At 51.1% G+C, this 26,933-nt stretch overlaps 1 protein-coding gene across 1 annotated transcript in view; it reads left to right on the top strand.

Annotated features, from left to right (window-relative positions):
* Positions 1 to 26,933, top strand: part of TMEM132C (transmembrane protein 132C) — a 303,059-nt gene that overhangs the window by 269,212 nt on the left and 6,914 nt on the right. Inside the window, exons 5-7 of the mRNA XM_072722665.1 lie at positions 10,242 to 10,385; positions 24,264 to 24,469; positions 25,897 to 26,170. Of these exons, the coding sequence (XP_072578766.1) occupies positions 10,242 to 10,385; positions 24,264 to 24,469; positions 25,897 to 26,170 (624 nt within the window). The remainder of the gene's footprint in view (positions 1 to 10,241; positions 10,386 to 24,263; positions 24,470 to 25,896; positions 26,171 to 26,933) is intronic.

The raw sequence follows: 26,933 nt of genomic DNA, 5'->3' as shown, positions 1-26,933 counted from the left end.
GCAGGTTTGTCTCATGGTCCAAGCTGGCTGCGCACATTCCCGTATCTGTGTTCTAGGTAACTGGGAAAAGGAACAACAACAACAAAAAGAGTCTAGCTTCCATCGAGCAGATGTCCTAAAGTGCCACATAATATTTCCGCTTACATTTGGACTAGAACTCTCCTCAAGCTTTGAGCAGCGTCAGGATCACCTGGAGAGATGGTTAAAACACAGGCCAATGGGCTCCACCTCCAGAGTTTCTGACTTAGGTATGTGCGGGGTGTGGCCCAAGAGTCTGCATTTCTGAAGTTCCCGGGGGATGCTGCGGCTGCTGGTCTGGGCAGCACCCTCGGGAAGCGCCGTGCTGAGACTAGATCCCAGGGTCACACCTCGCTGCAAGGGAGGTTGGGCAGTGTAGTGTGTCAGCGGGGTCCTCTCCCCTCCCACCCCAAACACTGTAGCTCCTTTACTAAAGAAAAGGAAGATAATGGAGACCGAGTGCTGCAATGTCACTCACTTGTATTTCTTCCGAACCAAATCGATTTATTTTTCTAGCCGTTGCCTTTCTCAGGTTGCTTCTGGGATTCAGAGGCTTTTTTTTTTTTTTTTTAATGTTGCTGCATAGAGACACCAGACAGCCGCTTCTCTTGCTTCTTCCCAGAGGAAGGGCCATCCAGGAACTGGGTGCATGCTCCCTCTCCCTCGGTCCAAAGGCCAGGGGAGGGGACTTTCTGCTCCAGATGGGTGGGGAAGGGGGAGCCCCCTTGCCCTCCTGATTTGGGCCAAGACGCTTTTTCAATACTCGTGAACCCTCTGCTGTCTTGGGAATTTGTGGAGGCTGTTTTGCCTGCCCACGTGTCTCAACTATTCCAATCTCTCAAAATATTATCCTGCCAGACAGACCTCACGACCATAAGGCAGGCAAGAATGGGGGGAAGTTGTCTTTCTTTCCTTCCGGAAGGGGGAGCTTCATCATCCCTTGGGAGGTCGGGTCCAGACCCCAAATCCACTGAGTCCTCAGTGCCAGCAGGCTCCCCTTTCTCACATCATGGGGTTCAGTGTCAGGGGTCTGAGGCCTGCAAGCAAGGCCCATTCCCACCGCTCCTGGGGGTCCTGCTGACATTATGTCCTGATCAAATTGAAAGTTTAATTAAGCGGATCCTCCACTGACTTGCAAGCAACGCTAATTTAGTTCCCAGTTGTTAGAGCTGCATGTGCACCGTCTTAAAGCTGAGAGCTCAGGGCTGATCTGCTGACACAGGACGTTGAAATCCAGAGTCATGGCTCTTGGGCGTTGTTTCCCGGACGGAGCTAGTGTTCATGGAGTGGCCACCTTTGTGCAGAGCTCTGAGCCCGCAGGGGTTGCATAACTTCTCCTCAGGTTCTCAGAGGAAAGTGGGATTATTCCATTTCACAGATGAGGAAGACAAAGCACAGAGAGGGCAGGACCTGGAACGCACGACAGCAAGTGTGCAAACAGCAAGCTGGGTGCTTTGATTTGTGTTCACTGAAGCAAGGAGGGTCTCAGCCCCCTGAATGCTGGACTCTTCTTGATTTCCAAACCCAGACCTTCCATCTCCCCAGAACCTGCCACCTGAGCCAGGGCCCCAACTTGTCGTGAGGATCCCGCCGTCACGAGGGCCCTGCTGGGAGCCTTGTGGCATGTTCTTCCGGCTGACGGCGCTTTGGCCAACTTGGAGGAGGAAATGGACTTTCCTGCTTCTGTATCTTTCTCTGGGAGCAGGTCGTTTTGTAATGTCGCCTCCCACACTGCAGTCTGCAAGGAGCTGTAGGAGCTTCATATTATTTGGGTATCCACACCCCCCCCCTCCTGGAGCTAAAACTGTGTACGGGGAAACAAATTCCACAAAAATAACCACTACCGTAAAATATGAATCACTTGTAAGATTGGCCGCAATTTGTACATCCCTTCCTGTTCCGTGAGAGTCCTTCTGCTTTAGAGTGTCCAGGGCTTTTCGCGGGTCCAGAGCATCCAGGACTCCTATATGCAATGCAGATGATCACAGGACGTACCTGCCAAGTCTGGCAAAGGGTGCAGGTGTCCTGCAGGTGGTGGGACAGCTGTCAAAGTCCAGCCAGGGCACAGTGCAGCAGAGCTGGTTACAACTGAGGCAGAGAAAATCCATCAGGGTAGTGACAGGCGTTCATGTCCACAAGGATGTTGATGCACCGGTCCAGCAAAGCAGAAGGACTTGGCACCCAGAGGAGCAGGCGGGGAATGGGAGCGGTCCCCACAGGATGAGAACTCCATCAATTTAGGGGAGTGACCCTCTTGTCCAGGGGCATGCATAGTTTTTTCTGGAAGGGGCTCCAGAGTGACATTTTAGGCTTTGAAAGGACACATACGGTATCTGTTACATATTCTTAGAGCCCTGACAAATTCCAAAACCATTCTTGGCTCTTGAGTCTATGTAAGAGCAGACTGCGGGAGGATCTGGCCCCTGACTCTTGTTAATCGGCTTACACATGTCTAACATACTGTGAAAGGTGTAGGCAAGGTTGTCGCAGACACCTTCCCTTCCTGCAGGTATTTAAATTAATCAAATGTTTAAGACTCAATTCTAAGACACAGCCCATGGTTGCCATCTCTACCCTGGCACTGATGATGAAGCAGTAAATTGTAGACTTCCATTAGCCGAGTTCACTCTGCACCACCTTCTTCGGGGAAGATGTTAAAGTCCTAGTCCACAATCAGAGGAGACCCCACAGGACATCCTGGGCTCTATCTGTATCCGTGAAGGGTGTGGATTCACCTCCATGGTTTCTCCCTCAAAGCCAGGTGTGAGGGGACACACAGATGTCAGGGCAGCTGGTTCCTCTTACAGCCTTCACAGGAGCGAACTGTGTCTCTGGCCACAAGCAAAGGAGGAAGCCTGGGTCTGAGTTACTGGAAGCTAGCGAACAGTGTGGACATAAACAAGGAATAGTCCCGTGTCCCCATCCGGTGGCTTCTCTGGAGTCCAAGGCAAGATGGGCCACCAGTCTATCACACCCAGGCTCACCCACCACTGACCCATTTTCTAGAAGGAAAGAACCATATACACGCTGTGCATGATATATAGATCCTCCCATTTAGAGAGAGGGAGATCTCCAGGTCCACAGGCTGTCTCTCAGGAAAAAACTGAAGTGGCAGTCCCCAGGTGGAATTTCTTACTTCCTTGGGAAGTCTCAGCTTCGCATCTAAAAGCCTTCAACTGATTGAACCAGGCCCACCCAGGTTATCTAAAACAATCTGTTTTCCTGAAAGTCAACTGATAATGAACATGAATCACATCTGCCAAATTACCCACACAGGAGCACCTAGATTCGTGTCTGATGGAATAACTGGGGGCTGCCACCTGGTCAGGTTGATGCGTAATCACCCAAGTGTTGGCAAGAATTTCAGGAAATGCACTCTCCCGTACTGTTGCTCAGAATGCAGTTGAGAGCATGACCATGTGCAGCAATATGGCAGAATCAAAGAGGAAGCACGTGTGCTACCCGGCCCAGCGATTCCATGGGGACGAGGAGGTGCTGGAGAGCCCCAAGTGCACGCACAGAAGGAGAGAGAGTTCTTCGTAATGGCAGAGTCTGAAACCCCCTGAACTTCTATCAGAGGGTGAACAGAAGAGTAAAACATGGACAAGCCACATGATGGACACCCAGCTGCTCTTTGAGACTGATGGAATTAGATCAGCGGATTGATGTGTCTCAGTGTAGATCTGTGCTTCAGCCAGGTGGACGCGGACAGATCACAAAGACGTAACAGCGAGTGAAAAAAGAAGTAAGCAGCTGGATGGAAGCGCAATATGACCTGCTGGCATAAATCGTGTACAACATATGTTTGTAAAAAACAAATGTGGGAACAATGCTGGAGTTTCTTTACCTATGTGGGAATGTGATAAAAGTCTAAAAATCACAAACTGCAAAGATGTGCATCAAGTTCCTGATGGCAGAGGCCTCTGGGGAGTGAAATCAGGAATCTGGATTGGAGGAGATTTGAGATTTCAAAGTGCGGAGCCTTTGTTGTCTCTCTTTTCCAAAAGGAAAAAAGAAAACCTGAAATGAACACAAGACGTGGTAACATCCTGTCATTCTAGATTCTGTGTGTTCAACACCGCTAGCTGTTACCTTCTGTCTACGCACGCACACATGCACGCCCCACAGAGGCCGGGGCCCTCAGTGTGCTCACTGCCTGGCCCGCACCTCCCTGGCACACCAGCCGGCTGCCCTCCTGGTCAACGCAGGCTTCGTTCCGAGCCTGACCCGCGCACGTACATATTATCGGGGTAATCTTCACAACCGCGCTGATTATTCCGCAGGTTCACAGCCCAAGGAACAGATAGATGCTTGGAGAATTTAAATACTGGCCAGAAAGGGGGCAGAGCCGGGACTCTCGCTTGCGTCCCAGGTTCTCAGGCCATCAGAACGGGTGTTCCAGTCCTGGTGCCGCACATTTAAACCTGGCCAGGCCGCCTTCGTGCTGAGCACCCTGAACAAGCCACTTGATCAGCTCTGGGCCTCAGTTTCACCATCTGTGGACCCAGGACACTGAGACTCTGCTTCATGGGTTGGGGTACACGTGGCAGGGCTAGCGACACCTGGCATACAGCAAGAGCTCCCCAAATGCAACCCGTGGCTTTTATTAACAAGGCCTCCCAATGGCTCGCAGGCACATCTGCCTTGAAAGAGGTTGTTTCCGCCCTGTCTGGAACATTCTAGATTCAGCAGGTCCTGTCTTCAGACTCTTCATGAGATTTGAACCCCCAACATTAGTTGAAAAGCCGGGCATCCGGCCTCTAAGCTATAGATCCCGCTTCAGGGTGTGTGACCCAAGGGCGAGGGGGACTGGGTGCTCCTGGGAGGCCCCGCAACTCACCTGGGCCACACCAGGCAGGAGCCCGACCGTGGCCTTCCCAGGGCTCTGCTGTCCTTCCTTCTTTTGTGCTGAGAGATGGTCCACAGGCCATTGAGCCACCATCTTCAAGCAGTGATGGAGTGGTTCTTAGTTCGTTCTCAGAGTTGCCCCGCCACCACCACTCCTGGGTCCCGGAACATTTCTATCAGCCTGCAGATTAGACATCTGCCTCTGGAACCGTGGCTCTGTCCCCCCGCCCCCCCCCCCCCCCCCCCCCCCCGCCAATGGCAACTCTCCGTCTCCACGGGCCGCTGTTCTGGACACTTAGTGTGGATGGAGCCAGGCACTGGAAGGCCTTCTGCATGGCTCCTTGCACTCTGCAGCATGGTTCCAGGGTATGCTCCCACGGTGGCCCGGGCCAGCAGGTCATGACTCCCCGTGGCATGGATGGGCCACACCGACCTGCCCTTCTCTTCCCTCCTGGGAGCCCTTGGGGTTTCACTCATCCAGCATCATCAGGTCAGCGCACAGCCCTCAGTCTAACGCTCCAGAAGTAATTCCCTATTGGTTCTTGATTTAAAAATTAAAAATACAATTTGTAAAAATACAGAAAAATAAATAAATAAATAAATAAAAATAAATTTAAAAAATAAAAAAAAAAATACAGAAAACAGCCAAACCAATTTACATTTATGAGGGCAACTCAAACAACAAAGCAGTTTCTCCAAAGCCTCGGGCTTTCTTCAAATTTGAAATGACCGTGATTTAAAGTCCCCGACTTTACTGATCTTTTCAGCAGAGCAGCAGGTGCTGGATGGGGGCACACTGAGCAAAAAACAGGAGGAGGGCAGAGCAAACAGTCGGTGGCACAGGACACTCCATTGTGCGGGGACACGGGCCGGTGGGCCTGCTCTGGGGGCAGCGGGGGCCACAGAACAGGACACCGTGCTAGCAGAGGATGGGCTCCCTTCTGTGACACCAGGTGGCACACAGCTCACCTGCCCAGAGGCCCTACCTGGGAGGTGCTCCCCTGGGTCCAGGTCCAGGGGCCTTGGGTGGATTTCCAAAAGCAGTACAAGCGTCTGCACTTCAGCTAAATACTGAGTTAGCCTTGACTGGAGAGGGATTTGGGAGGACAGCTCCGTCTGCTGTGTCAGTACCACACGTGGGTGTGCGCACACATACTGCACAGAGACACACACATGGCACATGGGCACATGCATACTACATACACATGCACACATGCACATCACACACATACACATATGCACAGAGACACACATAACACATGGGCACATGCATACTGCACACACGTATCACACATGTGCACAGTATACATGAACACACACGGGCACACATACATGCAGACCATGCACACATGCATACTATACACATATACTCACACGCACATTTTGGCTCCAGGAAAGCTCCCCTCAATCCTGAAACATTCCTCTCCTGGGTCCTTGGGGCCAGACAAATGACCTCTCCTGCCCAACCTGCCCACATGCCTGGTCCATGCCTGGGTTTCTCTGTGTTCTCCCTGCATCCACAGTGTTTGCTGTTGCTTTCCATAATCCCACAACGTCGGGGAAGTGGGAAGCTACGGTCCAACCTGAAAACAGCTCATTCACAAGGACCAGAGGGTAGAGCAAGAGTTTCTACCTCCTGACCTCTGGAATGGGCCAGGCCCACCTTAGGGAGACTGCCAGGGCTCCTCCCTGAGGACTCCATCCTGCAGCTCCAGATGCACCCGGAGACGTGTTTTCCCACCTCTGCCTCCCCCAGAGTCTGAGGTCCACCAATACCGCTGCCTCTTGTAACATTGCGCTTGTTTTTATGTCAACAGAATCTGTCCCCCCTTTCTTCATGGTGGCAAAGGCTGCTTCTCAGATCATGATAAAGGACTTGTCTTTGCCCAAGTTTTGCAGCCTTCTGGGGCTACCATAATAAAAGATTGCAGGCCGAGGCTCAATCAACAGAATTTTTGTGGTTCCAGAGGCTGGATATGTAAGATTGAGATTCAGTAGGTCTGCTTTCTCCCAAGGCCTCCCCTTGGTTTGCAGACGGCTGCATCCCTGGTGTCACCTGCCATTCTTATAAGGACACCAGTCCTGTTGGATTGGGCTCACCCTTATGACCGCACAGAACCTTAATTACCTCTTGAAAGATACATCCTATCTTTAAATACAGTCCCACTGAGGATTAGGGCTTTGACATATGGATTGAGGGTGGGGGGTACAATTCCGTCACAGCACACACACAGATCCTGACCTCGAGAAATCCCAAAGTCTACACTGGAGAGCTAAAAGAAGCATCCAGTTCATCAGGGGAGGGTGTGCATAGCAAAAATCAGTATCAAAATGTGCCCTAAATGCTCACTAAGTTATTGTAGGCACACTAACCAGGTCCCTGAAATAAAAATGTTCAAAACTAAACTTACCATCATAGGCTCTTCCTCCTGCTGTTTCAGCAGACAGTCTCCCTTTGCGTCGGTCAGGAGCAAGTAGAATGTGTGGCAGTAGCAAGCAGCCCAAGTTCTCCAAGTTATCCAGCATTTATTCTTATTTCCTTAAAAATATTCATTTATTTATTTGAGAGAGAGCACAGAGGGAGGAGCAGAGGGAGAGGGAGACTCTCCAGCAGGCTCCCTGCTGAGCACAGAGCCCAACATGGGGCTCCTGTGACTCTGAGATCACAACTTGAGCTGAAACCAAGAGTTGGATGCTTACCCGACTGAGCCACCCAGGTGCCCTACTCTTACGTCTTGCTCGGCCTTCATCCCTGGAGTTGGTCCACAGACGGGCCCCTAACTCGCAGCCACTCAGAGCCTCAGGCTGATGGAGCAGCTACCATCTGGAATAATTCTGGTCACTCTGCCTGAAGAAAAGTCCCCACAGGAACATGGGTAACTGCTCTAGACCAGGAGTGACACATGGGGTCCAGCTCACAACCAACTGGCCAGAATTAGTCATGCGGTTCCCACCAACTGCATAGACTCTGTGTGGGAAACACGGTTTCACGATGTGTCCCAAGGTGGCCAGAAGCCAGAAGGCAAGGGGACTGTAGCTCTGTCCACACTGGCCAGCCTCGTGGGACACAGTGCAGGCAGAGGGGATCTGGAGGGACCCACAGAAGACACTCAGCAGGTGACCTACACCCCGGCACCTCTCCAGCCGGGCCCACTGGCTGTGCCACAACTCAAATAGGGATGCTTGACTCAGTCCGAGCCACTGACACCCAACGCCTCCTCCACCCATGTGGAATCTCCATGATTATTCATTCTCTGCTCCTGCAGTTCTTGTTGGCTGGTGAGACGTACACCGTGTCCACCCAGTCTGAATCTTGACACAACTCAGTGTAGGGATAGGAAGTGTTAGGTGGAGGCGTGTGTGCATGTGTGTGGGGGGGCATGTGTGCACCTGCAGTGACCATTAGGAAGCTAATCACAATTAATCCACAAGGGAGTTTGCTGCCTTAATGAAGCCATTAGCCAAAGACCATTCTGAGAGAGAAAATGTAAAGGCTGAGCTCTGAGCACATTACCTGTAATGAAGCTGAAAATGGACTTGGGGAGTTTCTGTGGTATTCTTAGCATCTGTAATGGCCAGTGTGTGAGCCGCCAGATTGCAGCCCCGGCGCCAGGAATCCTGTGGACCCAGGAGAAGAGCCAGCAGAGGGTTATTTAACTGCTGGCTGGTGGGTACAAGCATCAGAGAGAGACTGGGACTCTACTCATAACGGATGACTCTTTCAACTGTGCTCCTGTTTAATGCAAAAGGTCCTTTCTGTGTCAATTGCTTCCCTGGAGAAAGAAGTGAGAAAACCTCTTTCCTTACAACTCCTGCTTCAAAGTAGAGCAGTGCTTCTGGAGACGGACTTTAGGAGAAACTGGCCCAAAGGTAAAAGGTGCTAATAGATGTCCCAAAGCCACAGACCTTTTTACTTTTTTATCTTCATTTGGCCGTAAAGGGAAGGATGACAAAAGTGCAAGCAGGTAGTGCCTCCAGACTCAAAAGGGAAAGCGCTTTCTTTATCACTTTGAAAATCACTGCATGTGCGGGACACGGGATGCTAATTATTTTGCATGAAGTCGGTATGAGCAGGGCGAGCCGAAATCCCCACAACTGTGATGGAATGGGCTCCCATGGGCAGCAGAGGAAGATCTCTTTGGTTTGCATGAAAGACAGTGCCCTAGGGGTCTGGTGTCCATCACCCGGGGGTAGTGATCCTGGGCTTCAGGGGAGAAAACTGACTGACTCACTGGTCCTGTGCCAGGCATCCACTGTTGCTCTTGTTTCCTGTGTGGGAAGCTCTTCATCTCTCTTCTTCCAATAGTGACCTTTTGTCCTGGGTAATGGTGTGAGTCACAGGGGTGCCATCCTCCCCTAGACAAGGAATGGACGGGCATTTTACCCCCATGAGCCCAACCAGACCGTCCCCCCGGAGAACTTAGGTAGGTCGTCTGCAGAGGGACTCTAGAGGAGAAATGATTGAAGCTCTTCACTCCGCCCCACTCTAGAGACACTGCCCCTTCTTTCCAGTTCTCAATATCCTGGAAGCTGGCTGGGGGTCTGCATTTCCAAGGCCCACTCTAGCTTTTCCTTTGACCCTGGGGTGGCACAGGATCCAACCGAAAAGAACCTGTGTTTGTTTCCTATTGCGGGTACCAGATGAACACCAACTTAATAAATTACAGCTCTGGACCTCAGAAGTCAGAAATGAGTCCTAAGGAGCTAAAATCAAGGTAGCAGCAGAGCTGGGTTTCCTCTGGAGGCTCTAGGGGAGCTCCTGGGGACCCCCACCTCTCTCAGGTTATGATCCTATCTCTCTGATCTCTGCCTCTGTGCCTGCCTCACCCCCTCTTCCTCTGACCCTCATGATCACCTCCTAGGAGGACTATCATGATTCTGTTGGGTCTGCCCCAGATAGCCCAGGGTAATCTGCCCACCTCAAGATCCGTAATTTATTCACAACCGCAAAGTCCCTTAGACCATAAGTAACAGAACAGACTCACCCATTTTGGAGATTAGAGGAGGGGCATCTGGGTGGGGAGGCACATTTCTCAACCCACCGCTGCACCTTCTTGCTCAGACAAGCCGGAGTTCGTTTCTGTTGCCTACAACCCAAACCTAACCGATGCATCACTTTATCTGGTCTCTGCAAAAGGAGAAAACGTATTTTTCGACCATTGCCGTCGGTAACCAGGAAGATGATCATAAATTGTTCAGTGTTCTTGGAAAATTATCCCCCCAAATGGCCACTTTTGCCCAAGTTCCCAAGGTGAGTGCTACAGGGTCTTGTTCTAAATAAGGACAGCCTGGCAGGCACCTTGGGAGCTTCCCCCTGGGTGTTCAAGAGCACTGACTAGCTCCCTTGACCCTAGCATGTCTGGTTCTTCTGGCAGGACACGGAAATTCTGAATACTGCCATCCTCACGGGAAAGACAGTGGTCCTGCCCATCAAGGTGGTCTCTGTGGAGGAGAACAGTGCCGTGATGGATATCTCCGAGTCGGTGGAGTGCAAGTCCACAGACGAGGATGTCATCAAGGTAAATGTCCTCATTAATCATCTGGATTGAACTGATGGGGACTTCTCTCGGGCATCCCATTCCCTGAAGAGTTTCAGCCCCCACCCCACAATAAGTTCATTTAGTCAGTTTATGGACACCACACTTCCAGCTGAATTACTAAATTTTTCCATTTCAGTCTTTCTACGTTGGCATCACTCCAAACCCGGTTTTCATCAGGTGTGCTTTGGACTGGGGCTCAAGCCCCAAATACTTTACAGTAACCAAGCAGGTGATTGCAGTGGGGGCAGAGTAAGCCAGACGCAGCCTGGGCTAGAGGGGCAGAGGTATTCAGCTACAGTGAATCACATGAGTAAATGTGAGTTCGGTACTGCTGGCTCTTCAAGAGAAACTACAGATTTGGATTTTATGTAAAGATCACTTGTTTTTCATCATCGGCAACCAATTACAATTTTTTTTAATGGGTAAAAAACACATCTGCACTGTGAGTCTGGCCCATGGGGCAGCTATTGAAACCACTGATAAGACAGACCATGAACCATGAGTCAAATCCAGCCCACTCTGTTGTGTCAATAAAGCTTTATTGGAACATGACTGCTTAAACCTATTTTTATATTGTCTATGGTGGCCCTTGCAAGGGTCACACAGTTTTGACAGAGACCACCTGACCTGCAGATCTAACACATTTGCTATTTCACCCTTCCAAGAAGAAGGTTGCCTAGAGCAATCTCTGCTCCAGAGTGTAAGTTTCTTGAGGGAATGACCCTAATTTGTGGTCTTTCCCACCAATATTTGCTGTGATAATGTACCCACAATGCTTGTTCAAGAATAAGACAGCATTAAAAAAAAAAAAAGAATAAGACAGCATGAGGGTTTCTCCAAACCGGAAACGAACCACTTGGTCTTTCCCCATATGTTTTGTAATCCTGCAAACACACCCAGAAGAAAACATAAAGATCCAAAGCAAACAACAAGATAATGCTTTTTTTTCTCTCAAATGGGTCTGACACAGCATCAGAGCAACACTCTTCTCTGGTGTTGAAAGCAGCACATGTAAGTAGAAGAGAATCTTACAAACTGCTGAGTGTGGGGAATGGGGTGGAAAGATCCTTCCCTGAAAACCACAGGACCCGCCCAGCCACTACCGCCCACTGCACTCAGGGCCACAGTCCCGGGGGGTGGGGTGGGGCATGCAAGCCGTCTAGGTTATGACAACCCTCCAGCAGCAGCAAGGGGTCCCAGCAACACCAGCATATTCTCAACATCTCAAGGAAGAGAGCTTTTTCCTAATTCCCCCAAGAGTGATTTACTGGCTAATGGCAGCCCCAAATCTACAATGCCTTATGGGAGGTCTGAAAAGAGCAGGGAGGGCATGAAGTTCTGAACCAAACTGTCCAAGAGAAGTGCAACATGAGCCATGCATGTGGTTTAAATTTCTCCAACGGTCACATTCAGAAAAGAAAGAACAGGTGAAACTAATTGTTTTGTTTTAAAGATTTTTATTTATTTATTTACTTAGAGAGAGAGAGAGCACAAGCAGGGCGAGGAGCCGGGAGTGAAGTTGACTCCCTGCTGGACAGGGACCCCTATGTGGGTCCCAAGACCCTGGGATTGTGACCTGAGCTGAAGGCAGACGCTCAAGTGACTGAGCCACCCAGGCATCCCAAAACTAATTGCTTTAAATACATATATTTAACCCCTTTATATTAAAAACATGATCATTTCAACATGTGATCAATATAAAAGTGATGAGTGTCATGTCCTATTTATTGGTACCCAGCCTCCCGAACCCAGTGTGTATCTGATGTGTAGGGTACGTGTCCGGTCTCCCTGGCTGCCGTGGCGAACAGCTCCTCTGTTGGATGGCAAAGATCTCGCCTCGGGGAGGAGTTCGCACTGTCAGCACTACCAATGCTCTGTGCCCGGTAACCTTCATTAGGGGGCTTACCCTGTGCACAAGAAGTGATCCTGGCTTCTACCAGCACATGTCTATGGCACTCCCGGGGTGGTGACAACCACACGTGTCTCCAGACATTGAGAAGCATCCCCTGGTGGGTAGAATTTCTGCCATTAGAGCCACTACTCTCAGGGAACTGCACTCTGTTTCTTGCTGGACAGTCACCTCACTTTCTTGTGGCCAAATCACCTCATTTACTTGGCAAGGCCAAGGTAGGGAGAAGGCACTTGGTTGGATCTAGAGCCAGCCCCCACTCTGCCCCATCCGCAATCTCATCCCCAATTCTTGGCATCTTTATGACCATTTTTGCAAATCCCCTAAGAGCCAGGACTCCAGCCAACACATGGAAGGACTTGACTCTGACCCCGGTTGGCTCGGGGAATCCCTGGATAGTCCTATGAGGCAAGACGGGGCTGCAGGTGGAGCACCGATGGGCATAATCTGGGTGGCATTCACAGTGTGGCTAAAAACATTAGAATTACAACTTATCTATTTATGTAGACTTCAGTGATGTTTTAGTAAACTTACTGAGCTGAGTAACTATCACCATGACCCGATTTTAGAATATTTTATCATCCCATTTACTGTTAATCCTCATCCCCACCTCTAGCCCTGGGCAACCACTAATCCACTTTCTATCTCTATAGATTTGCCTCTTTTGGGCATTTCATATAAATGGAATCAAACAATACGTGGTTTCTTATTAAAGCAGTTTGGTGATCATTTTTTACACATCTCTCTTGACACATCTATGCATATCCATATATAGAGCTATAATTTTGTAAAAAAAAATGGGATCACGAAACGCAAACTTTTTTTAACCACAGTTTTTTAACTGGAAAATCTATACACATATGCCTACAGCACACCTGCCAGCCCCCCAGCCCTCCAGGGATCAGTGTTGACCCGCCCGCCCTCCTTCTATGCCTTTCTCGACACTGATAGGGTCGTGTACATAGAAGGGTGGTGCGTCCTGGGGTGCCTTGCAGAGATGGGCCACAGCATTTACACAGCTTTGCCTGTGTCCTCCTTTCACCTCTGCCCTCATGTGTCCCTGACTGGAGGGCATCTGGGAAATGGAAGTGGCCTGGTCTACAGGGCGCTCAGTGCTCAGGGTTTGGGTTTGCAAGCATCACAATGCGCGCTGAGGATTGCTGGATTCTGGGAACTCCATAAGCATCTGTGGGTTTCCAATCTAGAGGAGAAAGAGCTGTGTCCCAGGAAAGGCAGGGTTCCATCCAAAAAGGTCTCATGAACAATAACAGGGAGGACATGCATGACAAGGACAAGCATCCCCAGCCCCCAGAACCACCAGAGTGTCTGCTGTGCACATCTGTCCACATGTCAGCTTCTTTGAGACAAAGACGTGTCCTGCAGACACAACAGAGCACGGGGTCCCCTCAGAGCTTTCTGCCTTGTGGTACATGAGGTAATCGCATCCTCAGGGCATACATTGAATCACGTGCTGGTTCATTCCGTGAGGTTTGTTGGCAATTTTCTAGGGCCTGTCTTGGTACTGGGGACTCCTTGGTTTTTCCTGGTGACATTAGCCAAAGCGATGACCTCCCTTGATGGAGCCAGAGGCCAAGAGGAGGCGATGAAGTCTGAATTCTCATCTCCGGCAAGCGTGTGCCCCTGCTTCTCCCAGGAGGATGTGGCCCTGCAGTTGGCTATGAAGCCAGCGGGTACTTGGCAAGGAAATGGGCACCTGCTGTGTGGAAAGCTTAAATGGAGTGACCCCAAATCAGAAGAGGAAAACACCTGTCGGATAAATACAGTACACTCGCTCGAGGCCCAGACCGGCTGGCCTGCTGCTGGCATCTGGTGCCTGAGCTCCCAGAGGGGAGTCAGATGTGGTCGCAGCCAGGGAGCCTGGCCCCAGGGCTTCAGGACACCCCGCCCAAGTCGGCCCCGACCGTCATGTGGCTCGATTGTTTCCATCCTCACTGCCCAATTACAGCCTCTGCTCCTCACTCCTGGTGACAGAGTGGGAGTGCCAGGTGACGGCACTGTGTTCAGGCAACGGCGGCTATTGCCCCCCTGTAGCTCTGCCAGGCTGGGGGGGTCAAAGAGAAGCAGTGGGGCACCCAGTCCCATCATCACAGGACCGTCTATGCCTTGTGTCCTGGATCCCAGGACTTGAGGATCTCAAGTGACATCGTGGAGAAAGGTCAGGCAGATGGCCCCCTGGGGGGTGGGACTGACCCAGGGCAACAGCTACTGGAGAGAGGTCAGATCTGTTTCAGGCTGTCACTCTGGAAGCTTCTTTCCATGCTCCTCCTCAAGGCATGAGAAACCAAAGCCCCTGTACACACACTTCTGGGGTTAAGTCACCCTGTCTGCCCAGCCCTCTGCAGATTCCCCATCTGCTGGGCCTGGCGCCACCTGCCCACCCGTCATGTGGGGGCCCTGGGCTAATTCCTACATTTGCAGGATTTCTCACCCAATTCTCCTGGCAGCTGTGAGATGCCATGGTGTCCCCACATGGCGCATCCCGGCCTGCTTCCCTGACGCACATCCACCCACCACCCTTGTGCTTCTACAACAGACCCAGCCCTGTTTTGGGACTGTGCACCGTGTAAGGGGGCAAAAGGGAGCCTTGCTCACCATCGTGAGCACTGGGCATTTGCTAGGAGAACAGATACTGTATTAATCCTTCTCAGCACACACACGTCCACACGTGCAACAAGAACCAAGTCAGCAGCAGTGTGCGCTATTGAGCTGGACCGTGGGGATTGTCTCATGGTGTGTGTGTGTGTGTGTGTGTGTGTGTGTATCAAAGCATCAGGGTGTGTGTCTTAGATACATCCAGCTTTGAGATGTCAAAAATTTCTCCCTAACATTTCAGAGAAAATCCAAGGGTTTTTTTTTTCTTCAAAAAGAACTATGTTGGGGCACCTGGGTGGGTCAGTGGTTGAGCATCTGTCTTTGGCTCAGGTTGTGATCCTGGAGTCCTGGGATTAAGTTCCCCATTGGGCTCCCTGCTTGGAGCCTGCTTCTCCCTCTGCCTGTGTCTCTGCCTCTCTCTGTGTCTCTCATGAATAAATAAATAAAATCTTAAAAAAAAAAAAAAAGAACTATGTTGCTCCTAAATTTCCATGGAAAGAATGGCACGTGCTGAGGGGCCTGAGATGCAGCTCTGCTCTTAAAATCACATGAGTCATTGTGCATGATGATGTGACACTGACTCCTACTGAGAGGAGAGGATTGAGTCTAATAAGTTTCTTGTTGGTGAGCGCCGTGGCTCGGAGACGTCACAGAAGGAAGAGCCATTCACAGACCCCAAGAAATGTCTCTATGTCCACTGTTCTTTCTAATTCAAAAGCGAAAGAACAGAGAGAAGTTTTCACCAAATTGGCAAAGATCATTTTTTAAAAAAGAGAGGAGCATTTCTGGAGTGAGACCACTGCTTTCCATCCAAGTCCAAGGGCCACTAGCTTTGTGACCTTGGAGAAGATGTTCAGCCTCTCTGTGCTGCAGTGTCCTCCCCTGCACAGTGGCGCGTGTGAGGATGAAAGTACATGTGCGCTCAGTGCAGTCTGGCATACAGCAGACACTTCATAAATGCTCGCTCATCTCGTCGTTTCTCTCTCCTGGGATCTTCGTCCCCCAGATCCCGCATGGCTGCCACCTTCCTGCCAGTGACGATTCCGTCTGACAAACGTCACCTCCCAGAGAGGTCTGCTCTGTGCTCGTTCCCCATCATGGGTCATTCATCCACTTTGCTCGTGGTGTGGGCTGCCCACGGTGGCTTCCTTGCTTGCTTGTCCTCACCTGTGGCTGTCCTCCCGAAATGGGACCTCTGGAGAGCAGTGTCTGACCTCTCACGTCCCATCTCAGCACTGAGACATGTGCCTGGAGCAGGGCAGGGCACAGAAGTGGAGGCTGAAAGGAGTCCTTGTTCGGTGGACGAAGGAGACACAGTGTAGGGCGGCAGCATCGGCCACACATCCCAGGCAAGTGTGCTCCCTGCCACACGTGGAGGCCACGTGGACGCTTCCCTCCCCTTCCCTGAGCCCGAGTGCCCCAGTCAGCATCACAGCTCAGCCTCCCCTCCCAGCCTCTCCCTTGGGCCTTCTGGCCTCCGTACCCTGCCCTGCCCCCCTCCTCCCGGCCAGGCCTGCCCCAGCATAGACACCTCCGAGAGGACAGGGTTCCTGAGCCGAGACGGCGTGGCGCTTCCAAGTCTTGGCAGCGTTCTGCACTGTCAGCTGCATAAAGTGCACGTAATCGCTGAACAGACTTCCAAGGCCGTGGGACGTGGGAATCCCGTTTGGCCGCCACAGTGAGAGGCAGGAAGGGCAAAGAAGGGAGGTGCCCAGACCTCACCTCAGAAACACAGGCTGGCCTCAGGCCCTGCTGGTCTCCCTTCCTTGTCCCCCTAAGATGTCAGAAGAGCCACTATGACACCTTCAGTGATGCGGGAACCGCCGGCGGGCACCAGGCCTTCCTGAGCCGGAGCATCTCCCTACGGCAGCCGTGGAGGAAGGCTGTCTGCGCACAGAAGCCAGAGGGGCCAGACGGTTCGTGGGAGACCGGGCATGGAGAAAGGAACGGGGTCCGAACACCCAAAACTGGGTGTCCATGCAAACGCTACTGCTCCAGGAGGAGAAGCGCTCCAAGGAGGCTCCCCAAAACCACTGTGCCCCTTCCTGAACCTGGGAGCAGGACTCGCCATCTCCTCGTCCTCCCAACCCCGGCCTCACTGCTTCCTGAGGAGGAGAGACAAAGGATAAGATGACAGGAGTGGTGACAAGGCAGGGAGGAGCATGGAAGCTCCTGAGAGTGACAGGCTGGTGCATCTGCCCCTGAGCACTTAGCAGAATAAGCCAGGCAACTGTGCTGCATAACAAGTGGCCCCAACGTCCATGTGGTTTTAACACTGATCGTTTCTTCTTGCTCATGCATTTGCAGGCCAGCTGGGGGTCTGTGGGCTCAGCTGGGGCTGACCATCCCCTGCAGGTGGGGCCACCTTGGGCTCCTGGGTCTCGTTCCAGGGCCAGCTGAACGGCCGCAGCTGCTTCAGGGAACTGCTGCTCATGGCAGAGTGCACAAAGACTGCCCGGAATGTGTGGCACCGCTAAAGCCTGGGCTGGGACTTTTCAGCTGTCCCTTCTGTTCACATTGTCCTGGCCAAAGCTCATCATGGGGCCAGGTCCACCATCAGCAGGAGGGGGGAATAGAGACCACCCACAGTAGGAAAGAGGGAAGAATCAGAACCAAACAGCTCCATCCTCACAGAGCCAGTGGGAGCAGAGGGTTGGGGTTGACTATCTGTGTGGCTCACTGACTACCTGCTGTGTGATGTTGGGGAGTTACATCACCTCTCTGTGACTTTGATTCTTCACTTGAAATGTGGATATGACTCAAAAGATAAAGTAACTCCCTCATGTGGTCCTGACCAGAGTTCACTGAGGTCATCCATGTGAACTCTTTAAGTGGCTCCTGGCTCAGTGTAAATGCTCAGTGAGTGTTTGCTGTTACACAGCATACCATCACCAGTGAAAACCCACCTCCTCGCGTGCACCTGTGCATGCATACACCTGTGTGTGCACCTGCACCTGTATGTGCATGTACCTGTGTCAGCACCTGTATGTGTGTGCACCCATGCATCCATACACCTGTACGTGTGTGCATCTGAGCATGCATATACATGTATGTGCATGCACCTGTATGTGTGTGCACCTGTGCATGCATGCACTTCTGTGTGTGGGCACCTGTATGTGTGTGCACCCATGCATGCATACACCTGTACGTGTGTGCATCTGAGCATGCATACTCCTGTGTGTGCACCTGTGCACAGTGGGGGCACTGTGGGACCTGGTAGGCCTGAGTGGCCCCTCCGGCAGGAAGTGTGTGGTGAGCCTCATATCTGAGCACTAGGTACTATTTTAATCACTGAAAAAAACACTGAAAACTGAACAAAGCAGTCAAAAATCTTTGTCATCCCAGAGTTTAGGTTCTAGAAAGAGAGGACAAATAATAACCGCAATAAATAGGTAACATTCATAGCATATGTGAGAGTAATACATGATAAACTAGAAGAATAAAGCAGGGGAGGGGTCTGGGGGAGTTGTGATCTGAATAGGAACGTTGGAGAAAAGGCCTCTGAGAAGCTTACCTCTGAGTAAGGCAGCATCTGTCAGCCTCAGCACACTGACATTTAGGATCTGCTGATTCTTTGTTGGGGGCTGTCCATGTAGTGCAGGATGCCAAGCAGCATCACTGGCCTCAACCATTAGATGCTAGTAGCACATCTAGCTGTGACAATTCTTCCCCTAGTTGTGACAACCAAAAAGATCTCCAAGGATTGTCAGATGTTCCCCAGGGGACACAGTGGCCCCTTGTGGAGAACCACTATCTTCATGACCAAGAGGACAAGAGGGACAAATCGCACAGATGAATAGTGGAGGAGCCTTCAGGCAGAAGAAAAGGCAAGTGCAACGGCCCCGTGGCAGGAGGACCACCACCCAGAGGCACAGTGCACAAGGGAAGATGTGCAGAAGATGCACGGGAGAGATTGCAGGGGTGCATCAGGGAAGAGCTTGTACTTCTCTAGGGATCGTGCTAGAGTTTAAGAGGGTTCTGTGATTCACACAAAGTTTTCAACATTAACCCTAGACTAAGAAGATGGGAACATGCTGAGAGAAGGTCTCTGTGTTGGAAATTCCTACACATCCTTTCAGATCTCTCTACCTTCTCCTCCCGCCATGGGAGGCCGGCCTTTGGGGTCACTTTACCAGGCCTGGCCATCCCCACTTCCCCTGGGGGGCTGAGGCCATGGGAGACTCCAGTGGGCAGGGGGCGAGGGGAGAGACGTCAGTCTCTGGGCCCCTTCCCGCAAGCTTGCAGGTTGACAGTGGCTGCGCCCTCCAGCGAGGTCCTAGCTCCTGGAGGCAGGTATCCCCGAAGGGGCAGCGCCCCTGCTGGGTTCCAGTAGCTGTCCCTTGCCTGGCTCTTCCAGGGGTGGCAAACTGTACCAGCATCCCGGGGCTGCCATCACAGATGACCACACACTGGGGGGCTAAAGCAATCCTGCTCCCCCACAGTTCTGGAGGCCGGAAGTCCAAAACCAGGGTGTGGGGAGGGCCCTGCTCTGTCTGAAGGCTCCGGGGTCTGGAGAGTCCCTACCTTGCCTCTGCCCGTTCCTGGTGGCCACAGTCCTTGCCGTTCCCTGGCATGTGGCCGCATCTGTCCACCTCTGCCTGTGCCCCACATCACCCTCTGGCACTTGCCTCTGCATCCTCTTCTCTACCCATGCGGACACCAGCCCTCCGTGGCCCACGGTAAGCTGGTTTGACCTCACTTCAGCTGATAACTGCAAAGACCCTAATTCTAAACCAGCTCCCATTCTGTGGTTCTGGCTGGACCTGGATTTTGGAGATGCTCTTTGACCCTCTACCCCTGTATCTCTGGCGTGCTGTGCTGTCTCTGTTGGTTTCTGTAGCCCTGCCCACACCTTTGTAAAGAGTTCCTTTGTCACAGCCTCCTCCAAGTCACCTGTAGCTTCTGTCTCCTGCCTAGATTTGGACCGATCCAGCCCGTCCGAGCGGGCTCACATAGGATGGGCCAAGAAACAGGGCCAGTGCAGCTTATAGAGAGGATGTGGACATGATACCTATGGGACTCGCTGGCCAGTGGCCTCTCTCAGCCCCTTCCTTTCCCTGCTCACCTGCCAGTAGGAACAGAGATGACCCTGAGACCCCCGAGGCATGAAGGATGACTTCCAGGGCCACAATCTCAGGATGCCACTTGCGAGGGCAGCATCATCAAAGTAGTCTGTTGAATCTGCCATCTGCAGCTGTCATCAGTAGGTGGCTCACCCCACCTCCCCACCGCGGGCCAACCACCGGGTCAGGGAGCCGCAGCTCCCCGTTTCCTCTTCTACACAATGCTGCTGGTAGCTCCAGAAAGGGCCAAAATAAGGAAGGCATATTGCACGTGTTCTTTTATAAGAACACATTGCTGCTTCACAAGACCGTGCCCTATTTTGTGTGAACAGGGCAAGTCTACGAACTCAGGAGTGTAAGAAATGTAAATCTGATATTTTTGTATCTGAATTTAATTTCTATTTCCAGCCTCTGGGCTCCTAAGCGGCAAAAAAAAAAAAAAAAAAAAAAAAATGCAAGGAATTTGATTTCCAAGCTTATTGAGATGCTAATTAGAGATCCAGGTGGAGTTGTTGAATAAGCCACCGGGTTCTGGAGATAGGATTCTGGGAGTCAATAGCACAGAGGTGCTATAAAGCATCATAACTGAATGATTATAGTACTGGAAGGAATATGTTGTGGATGGGATGTCTGTGTCTCTCGCACCCCACTTCCTCAGGTGAGACACTAACCTGCAATGAAATGGTATGAGGAGGTGGGGCTTCTGGGAGGTGGTGAGGTCATGAGGGTAGAGTCTTTGTGGATGGGATTATGACCTGAAAGCAGCGTCCCCAGACAGCTCCCTTACTTTTTTTGCTGTGAGGACATTGTGAAAAGCTGGCATCTAAGAGATGGGATGGGTCCTCACCAGACGCCGGGCCTGCTGCCATCTCATCTGGGGCTTCCAGCCTCTGGAGCTGTGAGAGACAACTGTCTGTTCCTTAAGCCCCCAGTCTGCATTACTCCCTTCCAGCAGCCCGAATGGATTGACAGGAAGTAGAAGGTGCCATGGAAACAGAGGAAGGGGAATTGCATTATTTCAAGAAGTGCATCTCCACACGTGGTCCTCAGACTCCGAGCCTCAGCATCAGCTGGGACCTTGATAGAAATGCAGACATGGGAGCCCTACCAACACCTGCTCAGTCGGAAACTCTAGGGCTGGGCCCAACAGTCTGTGCATTGACCCTCCCTCTTGGATTTTCTCAAGTTTGAGAACATGCTTGGCTGCTTTTTTCAGACGAAAGTTGCATTGGATGTCAGTGGTTGACCAGCAAATGGCTTTGCCCTCCCCATGGAAAGTGGTCCCCAAGTGGTTCCCCGTGGGAAAGAAGCAGGTGCTGTCATCAGGAAGTCGCCAAGGCCCAAATGACAGCAGAAGATGTCAGCTGACCATGTGCTGCTTCACCAGAGCGGTCCGGCCACTGTGCGTTTGGACTGGATGGTTTAAATGTCAGAGTGGGCAGAGGCCAGCAGGCAGCTTTCTCGGCGGGCGGCCCACCCACAATGAAGGATGAAAGAGTCCCAGAAATGAAGCCAAGGAACTAAATAGATTCCTGTGGGGTTTTCGGTTCCTACTCCGCAGATGAGCCAGCTCGTTTTGTGATATTGTGGTTCTCACTTCTAGCCACTTAGGAGATGATTAATGCATCCCGAGACTTCCCCAGACATTTATGACACCTTCAGGAATAGCAGTGACAATGGCTCTATCATGCACCGCAACTTCATACCCTTGGCATTCCTCTTAATTATTTATATATTCTGGAGCGGCCAGGTTCCCTCCCACCAGAGCTCAAGAAGGTAATAAATGAGTAAAGTCAATGGTCTGTAAATTACAACATTGATTAAAGAAGTGATTACTGATATAACTCTTGCTCGGCTATTATGCTAATGCCTGCCCAGATCCAGGACAGTGTTTACATGCTAATGGCAAGTCTGGGACAGCAGCTAAAATTGGTTTCCACCCTTAATCAGTAGGTAAACATTTTTAAACCACTCTTGACCATGAGTGAGAGGATCCATCCATGTGTTCCCCTCCCAGCTGCTCCTGCCACTGTGCCCAGCAGATGGAGGAGCTTCTCTCAGCACAGCCCTCACCAGCTGCCCTTTCAAATAGAAGCAAGAGTTGGAGATGAAAATCGGGCCCAGAGTAACCATCCATAGTTCCCAGAAGCTGAGGAAGGAGAGGGTGATCACTCGAGTTCATTGCTCAGCATTGATGTGATTTAACTGGGTCCACAGACCCCTGGAAGGAGACACTGCTCCTTCTAGAGTACACAGCCCCGACAGGAGACAGATCAGCAAATTGGCAGCTATAGCTTAGTATATGGTAAGTGCTCTATGAGGAGTCCACGTGTGAATTCATTAACTCCAAAATGTTATGCGAAACTGTATGTCTATGCATTTCCGTAGCAAAAATTAGCTTGACATGTGTTCTCAAAGGAGTCAATGGCCCCAAAAAGATTAGGAAACACTGCTTGAGAGCTTTCTGGTAACTTTCAAGTAAATGTCTTGTGTTTCCACTGCTCTTGGCTCCATCATATCTCAGTCTTCCTTCACCCTGAGATCCTTGTTTGGTTGTCTTGAAGCAGACGTCCTCCTGAAGAAAGGCTTCTTCACTCATCTCTCTAGCTGTCCATCAATAATCTATCCATCCATCTGTGTGTGTGTATCCATCTACCTATCCACCCACCCATCCAGTCATACATTCATCCATCCACCCAACCATCCATATATGCATTCATCCATTCATCCATCTACCCACTCACCTGCCCATCTACATATCCAAACACCCATCCATCCATCCATCCATCCATCCATCCATCCACACATTCATCTATCCAGTCATTATCCACTCTGCTAGGTTCCTGCTTCATGAGCATCTGCCGTGTGGAACTATATCAAAGATTTTAAAAAGATGTGCTTCTTTCCTTCAAGGATTTCATAGCTTGGTGGTTGATCCGGACACACGGGGCCAGTATAAATCACATCCGTCAACTTGTATATGCAAGACAGTCATGCCATTTCTTGAAAACACAAATTGATTTCTAGTCTCAATTTTCAATTCATTAAGGCTGCAGAACATAATCCCAGTCTAATTTTCAAAAGATGTAACTATTGCCAAGGCCTTAGGAGAGGGGGGGCTTCCAGTCTTCTTGAGTGTTCTGCTTACAATCTCTCGGGGCATCCATCACCAGTCAGATACAGTCCAATCCCTGCTCATAGTGCTCCTTCAAGCCCACTCCCAAGGGACATGGGCATCTTCCTGCCACATGAGAATGGCCATGGCGCCGTGGGCAGATTCATCTCCGTAAGGGATTAGATTTTAGAACACATAGTCTTAATGTTCGCAGACTTTTATTCTATTTTCTATGTGTTTATATTGCTTTGTGCTCTGTCTCCGCTCTTTCCCGAGGCAGTGATGTGGTAGGAATGGGAAAAGCAAAGGGAGGAATACAGGGGGAGGGACATAGGCTGGTAGTCACTAACGCGATGCGGCCATTCCCAAGATAAGCAGTTATACTACAAATACGTAAATGATCCTGGGGGGTCGGCAAGGTGCCTGGCCAGGCCAGTAGGGAAGAAAGGGTGTTCTCAGGCAAAGGGAGCCTGGTGCACAGAGGCCTGGGTGTCTCAGACTGTCAGGGATGTGTATAATCAGAGGAGAGGGTGTAGGCACAGCAAGTCAGTCTCCAGAGGAAGGTAGCATGAACCCTTTAGATCCGGGGAGGCTGATTGGGGTGTGGCTCACTGTATGAGCAGACATCAGCCTGAGGAACAGACACTTCCGGTGTCCACTCAGAGCTCAGTCTCGGCTGCAGCTCTACACAGATTCCAGCTCACTCCGTGATTATACTACATTCCACCTCAAGCTACTACTGTGTCCTATCCCAGGCTCTTTTCAGGTGCCGTGGGCCTGTATCTCAGCCTGAAAGTGCCGGGGAGTTAACACATAGGGGCAGTGAGAGATGGGAGCTGATACATAATATTCCTGCTTCCTACCCTTCGGTGACAATTTTGTAGGCTTTCATGAGGTTCCAGAGAAACTGATCCACAGCAAAAAAGTAAAGAAGTCGCTTTCTGTTGACTCATCCTCTTTCTTTCTCGCTCTGCTCCCTACTCGCTTCTCCCTGGAGCCATCTCCCAAGTAGACCAGATGCACAGAATCCTTGTCTTAGGCTCTGCACTGGGAAGACCCTAAATTAAGCATGTGTGCTTTGCTAGGGGAAAACACAAATGCAAGAAGAGTGGTCGGTAGGGCCTGGTGACTTCTCCACCCCCTTTCTGTCTTTGCAGGTGTCTGAAAGATGTGACTACGTCTTTGTCAATGGCAAAGAGATGAAGGGCAAGGTGGATGCGGTGGTGAACTTCACCTACCAGCACCTGAGTGCCTCCCTGCACATCACCGTGTGGGTGCCCCGGCTACCCCTACAGATTGAGGTCTCGGACACAGAGCTGAGCCAGATCAAAGGCTGGAGGGTCCCCATTGTGTCCAGTAAGAGGTGAGCCCAGGATGGGAGATGCACCAGAGCCGTGATCACAGCGGCTTTGTTGATGATGGAGCCAGGACAGGGCCCAGCACATGGTAGATGCTGGCCTGATTGTACGTTACCTCTTGTCCAGCCTAACCACGGCCCAGGATAACCAGCCAGGTGGGAGGCTGAAAAATGGCAGGATCATCATCAACCCCAGACTGTGTACACTTTGGACTTGAGCTTCCTGTAGATGGTCCTGAAAGTGGCTCCCCCAGAATGACATGAGAGAAGTGATACATTTTTCTAGCCTCTCAGCCCTCAGGGAAATTTGAGTTTGGGGTTATTTACTCTAAGTGAAATAGTAGTTTCTTTTTCTGTGCTTTATGAATATCTACAAGCTTGATTGGCTCTGTGCATATCAAATAACTGCATAAAACTTAATTGCATTCATATTGGACCATGGTGTCGCCATTTGCTCTTAAACCAAAAAAAAAAAAAAGAAAAAAGAAAAAGAAAGAAAGAAAAAAGAAAGAAAGAAAGAAAGAAAAGGCTCTAATTTATTCTGTGTGACTCTGGATTGTCATATGGAGGAGCTGGGGTCGTTTCCTTGGCTCTGTGGTCCTCTGGTCAGGGGAATAAGAGCTGTTGTCACCTTCCTGGTCTCCTTCCTGGGATCTTCCATCCTGAATGCTCAGGGCTCCTTTCTGGAGTCTCCCAGGCAATAGATCTTCATTGCAAGGGGCAAGCCAGCGTGCACTCAGGGAGAGCCTCTCTACCCATAAGACAGCATCTCCCTCTCCAAGGAAAACTTGAAGGAATCTGCCCCAACTGGGCGGGGGGTCAGCCATGAATCCAGGCAGTCCTTCAGACTGTTTGATGGTCACAAGTGACCCAGAGAATGAGTGTGCTCCACGTCCCTGGGGAGGGCAGACCTGAAACTTGCTGCCGCAAGGAGGTTAAGAGAGCGTACAGGTGGCACCTAGAAGGGCACATCTACCCCCAAGAGCGTAGTACAGCTCTGTTCAATACAACTGGCTGCAGTGGTGGAATGTTCGAGAACCAGTGTCCACTGTAGCAGCCCCTAGCAGGTGGGGTTATGGGGCACTTGGAATATAGCTTGCGTGACTAAGAAATTTAAAGTTTTAATTTGTTTAATTCTTATTCATTCAAATTAAATTGTGAGTAGGTGTGTGTGGCTGTTCGCTGTTATTTATTGGATTGTGTAGACTTCGTAAGTGTGAGCTCTTAAGCCTTTTGCCAAAGGATGTCTTTGAGACAGAGAAGCCCTGTGTGCTGCCTGTGGTGGAATCAGTGCTCCCGCAGGGTCTTGAGGCTCCTGCTGGGACTGTTGTCCCCTGGAGGCTGCGGCAGGCACCTGCCTAGTCTGGCTTGCAGCTCCAGAGCATCTTTGGACCCATTCCTGGGACCTGAGGGCTCCTTCTCTTTCCCCCAAGGCCCACTCGAGAGAGCGAGGATGAAGACGAGGAGGAGCGGCGGGGCCGAGGCTGTGCCCTGCAGTACCAGCACGCCACGGTGCGGGTCCTCACCCAGTTCGTGTCGGAGGGCGCTGGCCCGTGGGGCCAGCCGAGCCACCTTCTCAGTCCCGACTGGCAAGTCGACATCACCCACCTGGTTGCAGACTTCATGAAGCTGGAGGAACCTCACGTGGCCACACTCCAGGACAGCAGGATCCTGGTCGGGCGGGAGGTCGGGATGACCACCATCCAGGTAGGAAGCCAGAGCTCAGGATTTCTGCATGCCCCGTGCTGAACCCCATGCCTCACACTGGGGGAAGCTCACAAGAGGGGTCGGTCCCTGGCCCCACTTCCTGGCCCCCAGGATGGTGTCCTCAGGACTCCAGGAGATGAGCCTGGACCAGCTCTATGAGTCCCAATCTCCTTACAAACAGAATCAAGAAGGCTGTCCTACACCTCTGAGAACCCCACTCCCCCACCTTCCACGCTGCTCCTGCCCGCGGCTGGGGGAAGGAGCCTTCCTTCTTCCCTCGAAGCGTTTAGTCATTCTGCCATGGATTCATCCAACAAGCTCTCTTCAAAGTCCTACTACCCTTTTGTTCAAGGAAATGCACTGTATGGTAGGATCTCAGATAAGATGACAGGGAGTGGGAGGGGCTTTCCGGAAACCCCTCAAGCTCTGCCCCACTGAGTGCACCTTCTGGGGATATCATTCTGGATCCTGAGACCACAACCATATGTGGAAACAATGGGTACATTCGCATCATTTCACCTGGAGATCTCATGGGCCTGGCCCACAGGATGGCCATGCACAGTTAGCCAGGTTGTACAGTGTACAAGAGTGCCTCATCTAAACGGGAGGAGCCATTTCCTTTTAAAAAATAGAATGGATTTTAATATTTATTGCAATTTTCCAACAGAACTAAAGTTTCTTGGGGGAAAGGCGGCTTTATCTGATTCTTGCAAAGGCTTGCTACGGGCAGGTGCATCTATAGTGGGATCCCTTAGCCCCATAT

Source organism: Vulpes vulpes, chromosome 10, assembly GCF_048418805.1.
Source record: "Vulpes vulpes isolate BD-2025 chromosome 10, VulVul3, whole genome shotgun sequence".
Lineage (NCBI taxonomy): Eukaryota > Metazoa > Chordata > Mammalia > Carnivora > Canidae > Vulpes > Vulpes vulpes.
Note: the sequence above shows the minus strand (reverse complement) of the source record. Positions and strands in the feature narration are given on the sequence as shown.